Source organism: Condylura cristata, unplaced genomic scaffold (assembly GCF_000260355.1).
Source record: "Condylura cristata isolate star-nosed mole 26May11 unplaced genomic scaffold, ConCri1.0 scaffold00027, whole genome shotgun sequence".
Classification (NCBI taxonomy): domain Eukaryota; kingdom Metazoa; phylum Chordata; class Mammalia; order Eulipotyphla; family Talpidae; genus Condylura; species Condylura cristata.
In genome coordinates, this window is record NW_004567128.1 from 1312375 (window position 1) to 1316759 (window position 4385).

At 67.2% G+C, this 4385-nt stretch overlaps 1 protein-coding gene across 1 annotated transcript in view; it reads left to right on the forward strand.

Annotated features, from left to right (window-relative positions):
• SHROOM2 (shroom family member 2) overlaps positions 1 to 4385 on the forward strand; it is a 48149-nt gene that overhangs the window by 24543 nt on the left and 19221 nt on the right. Inside the window, exons 6-7 of the mRNA XM_012730236.1 lie at positions 5 to 1237; positions 2088 to 2185. Of these exons, the coding sequence (XP_012585690.1) occupies positions 5 to 1237; positions 2088 to 2185 (1331 nt within the window). The remainder of the gene's footprint in view (positions 1 to 4; positions 1238 to 2087; positions 2186 to 4385) is intronic.

A 4385-nucleotide genomic window follows, 5' to 3' on the forward strand; every position in this document is an offset into this window, starting at 1 on the left:
GCAGCACGAGGAGCTCCCGGGCACCCAGGAGCGGGCGAGGGCTGACCCCTGGGACAGAGGAGCCGAGGGCCGATCTGTGGGGGCTGGCGACCCCAACCAAGCCGAGCGCAGGGTGTTCGCGGACGGCTGCAGGGGGGCCGACGGCTTGAGCGGCCAGATCTCTCCGCAGAAGACCCCCATGCTGCACTCCCTAGCCCAGGAGGGGGTGTGCCAGGCTCAGAACGGCCACCTCGGTGGCACGGAGAGGCCCCCGCCGTTTGACAGCCAGGTGGGCAAGGCCATACGCAGAAGTGACCGCTTTGCCACCACCCTGAGGAACGAGATCCAGCTGCTGCGAGCCAGGCTGCAGAAGAGCGCAAGCGCCGTGACGCTGCCGGGCGCCGCCGAAGCGGGGGACCCCGAGCCCGGCGCCTGGAGGGCCGAGCTGGGCGGCGCCACCGGAGCCCCTCCAGAAGGTTCTTCCTCGGGCGCCTACAAAGAACAGCTGAAGGAGGCCCAGGCCCGGGTTCTGAGGGCCACAACTTTTAAGCGCCGAGACTTGGACCCCAGCCCGGCCGACCAGTGTCTGGCGGCAGCAGAGCCCAGGGCCGGGGTCCTCAACACCCCCTCTCTGTTCCCCGGGGCTCCCGACACTGGCCCGGCCAAGGCAGCCTCCTCGGGGGGCGGCGGGCCGCACGTTCCGCGCATCGGAGGCCGGAAGCGCTTCACCGCCGAGCAGAAGCTGAAATCCTACTCCGAACCCGAGAAGATGAACGAAGTGGGGCTCTCGGGGCGCTACCGCCCCCACCCAGTGGCCGCCGAGGACACCGTGGGCACGTTCGCCGACAGGTGGAAGTTTTTCGAGGAGACGAGCAAACCGGCCCGCCAGCGGGCTGGGCAGACACCGGTGTGCGGGGTTCCGAGGGAGGGCCCCGGGTGGCCGCAGGCAGCCGGCCGCGGCCTCGAGGGCGCCGAGCCGTGGCTCCAGGGGAGGGCGCGCACCACCTCCTTTGGGGAAAACGCCGCTGCACCCCGGCGGCCGGGGAAGCTGGGGACGTCAGACCCACCGCAGAGACTCGGAACCTTTGCTGAGTATCAGGCGTCTTGGAGGGAACAAAGGACCGCTCTGGAAGCCAGGGGTTCTGGAAGGTACCACTCTGCAGACGACATCCTGGACGCCAGCCTGGACCAGCACCAGAGGGCACAGTACGTTCACGAGAGGTCCCGGTCATCTCCGTCCAAAGAGCTCTACACGCAGGTAAGCCCGCAGCGGCCGTCTTCACCCAGCGTGGGGTCACGTAAGGCCCCGCTGGGCAGGCAGCACCCTGGATACAGAAACGCTGATGTCCCTTACTATCTTGAGGGTTTTTCCCCTGACATCAGCCTCTGCAGAAAATGACGTTTGTGCGCTCACTGCGGCCCTGAGAGCCGGCGTCTGTGGGCGTCTGTGGGGCGTCTGTGGCCATCCTCCCGTTCTCGCTCCCTCTCCCCCTGCTCCCCGCTCTCTCCTCTCCTGCCCTCCCCTCCTCTCCTTAAGCTCTCCCTGCCTTTTCTGCTGCCTCTTAAATCTGCACTGACATGTTCCAGAGACACTTCCTTTGGGACCAACCGACGACCTTCCTTTCCTGGGCTTACACTGCAGTGTCCAGAGCACACACGCCAAGTGCACTCATGTGTTGTGCTGGGGGCCGTGAGCACACAGGGTGCGGTGCCATAGCCTGGCTGTGCCAGGTGGGGGACGCTGGGGCTTGAGCGCCTGGCTTGCTCAGCCGGGGGCCAGGAGGCCCCGCTCCCCAGAGCCCTGGGCTGGAGGCGGGGTGCAGAGAGCCCGCGGCAGCTGGCTTTCATTTGCCTTGGGTTTGGGGCCAGCTGCCTGCTGGGCTTCCAGCCCTCACGTGGGAGTTGCTTCCTGCCCCGGGCGCTGCGGCCGCCGGTGGAGCTGGGTCGCGGCCATGAGGCCCTCTGAGGGCAGAGCGCGCCTGTGCCGTGGCCGCGCGCCCTCCTGGGACAGGCCCTCGGACGAGCCCACAATGAGGGGGTGCGTAATGATCGGTGTCCGGAGGGCGGCGGCTTGACGACTCCGTGTCTCCTTGTGCTGCCCTTGGCAGGAAGTGTCAGCGGAGGCGCGGCTGTGCGCGGCAGACCCCGGCGAGCACGGACAGCCTCCCGGCGCGCTCCGACCGCAGGCAGCGCGCCCCACGCCCAGGTAGGTGCAGGGGTGGGGGCGGCTTGGAGGGCCGGGAAGGCTCCTGGAGCAAGCCGCTCGGCGGGTGAGGGCTTGTTCGCGTGGTCGGGCGCCTGCTTTTGGCCAAACCCACACGGTGCCTGTTCCCTGGGCGCGGCGTCCAGCAGCCCTGGTGCCTGGCGGGGCCGCGCGCTCGCTCCGCGCGCCACGCCCCGCCGCCGCCTTGCGAAGCCACCGAGGTGGAGACGTCTTCGAGCGCCACCGTGGCAGTTTGGGTTCTGAGGATGGCTGCTGTTTTCCCTCCAGCGAGGCTCTTCCTGCGGACAGAATGGGGAGTCCAGTTGGATGTGCTGAATGAGACGCTTTGTCCGGGGCCGGTGATGGTCTCCAGGGCACAGCTGCCTCGGAGGGGCGTCAGGCAGGACGAGGGCAAGCTCTCCCGATTGGCCTCCTCGAATGAGGTCACTCTGAGCATTGAGCTAGAAACCAAGTGGGTTGGCTCCCCCGGGAAGGGAGGAGGCAGGGGCGCCCGCCGGGGCGCGCTGTCTAAGCTGGCTGCTGTGGAGCTGAAGCGCGCAGGGGAGGGAGTGGACGCGAAACCCGCCGCGCAGGGCGGGGGCGGGGCGGGAAGGTCTGCGGCAGCCGCATCACCGTATTTCAAAGGGCTGAGGGAGGGCTGGCTGCGCATGAGTTGGCTCTGGCCGACCGGTTACACCCCCTTTTCTCTGACCTGCGAGAGGGAGCGCGGTCCGTGCAAGCCTGTGTGGGGCGCCGCTGTCGCCGCTTAGCATCTGCACCGGCGCTCCGGGCGCCCCTGGGTAAGAGGCGGCAGGCTGGTGCGTGAGACGCCTCCAGGATGTGCAGGGTCTGAGCAGCACAATCACAGCTTTCTTGCCCTGGACTCCAGCCTGCTCGCTGCCGGGCTAGCTGCAGTCTGCTTTCCGAGCCGGCGCAGACCCTGCTGCATGGGGGCCGGGCCGCGAGGCGTGGTGGAGGACACTGGGGGCCCCTGCACACGTGGGCCCACCTCTGCTGTGCAGAGGCGACCTCGGGAATCTGATGTTCAGACGGTGCGCACGTGGACGCCCGGCGGCCGGCGCTGCGGACAGCGAGAGGGCGGAGGAAGGGGGGCGGGGCCGGGCCCAGCGCTGCCTTCGTTTATCGCGGCCCCCGCTTGCAGCAGCCCCCGGAGCCCCCCTCAAGAAATTCATTCCAGAGGCTTTCCACGCTTGAGCTGCAAACCCAGCAATTTTTCAGAATTGTTTGTGTTTTTAAAGGGTGGCGAGATTCCATGAAATTCGAGAATAGGAATGTTGCAAAGCCCTTTGCCGCTTTTGTGTGAAGGTTTATTGCTGAAGTCGCGGCAAGAAATAGTGCGCTGCAAATAGTGCACGTGGCTCTCAGAACACAGACCTAGACCCCGGCCTGTCCTGTGTCCCCGGAAGCAGACCGCCATGCGATATCGCATCGCCTTGCACGCGGGTGCAGACCCACGTGTGTGGGTGACGGGCCACCAGGCCATGGCAGGTGCAGTGGTTTTGCTGTAGCTTGCCGGGCTGGCGGAAGAGCGCCAGGCGTCGGCACTGGTGAGCGGGGAGCAGATGGAGGGCTTTCCCGCGATGCACCGATTCTGTGCTCTGTGTATAGACAAGTAGGACACAGGGCTGTCCCCGGAGATCCTTGCAGCATGCAGCGAAGGAGAGAGACGCCCGTGTCAGTGTGCAGTGCCACGGTGCCTCAGCGTGTCCGTGGAGAGCAGGGGACGGTCTGCGGGGCAGACCCACGCCCTGGCCTCTCTGGGCCCTGGCCAGGGTTCCGACTGCAGCTGCCAGGGGTTTCTCCAGCTCCGTTGCCAGAAGGAGGTGCCAACAGGACGGCTTCTCCTGGACCTGTCGCCCTGCGCCCTCCTGGCCACGCCCAGGGCTGTGGGACCGGGTTTGCCCTCATGAGCTCAGCTGGCGTCATGGCCGCCTTACAGACCCCAGATAGGCCCCTGGGGAAGCACAGGAACTCGCATTCGGTGTCCGTCCCGGGGGCTGACGGGGTAATGGTGCTGCCGTCCCTTACGCCCTTTTGACTCCTCCGGCCTGCACCTCCCTGCTGGAAGTGCCTCCGGGGCAGAGCTGGCAAGCTCCTGCCGACGCGGGCATCTCACAGGCCTGATGGCCGCTGTCCCTGCCACGGGGCTGACAAACGGGGACACGGGCCCGGGGCTTCAGGG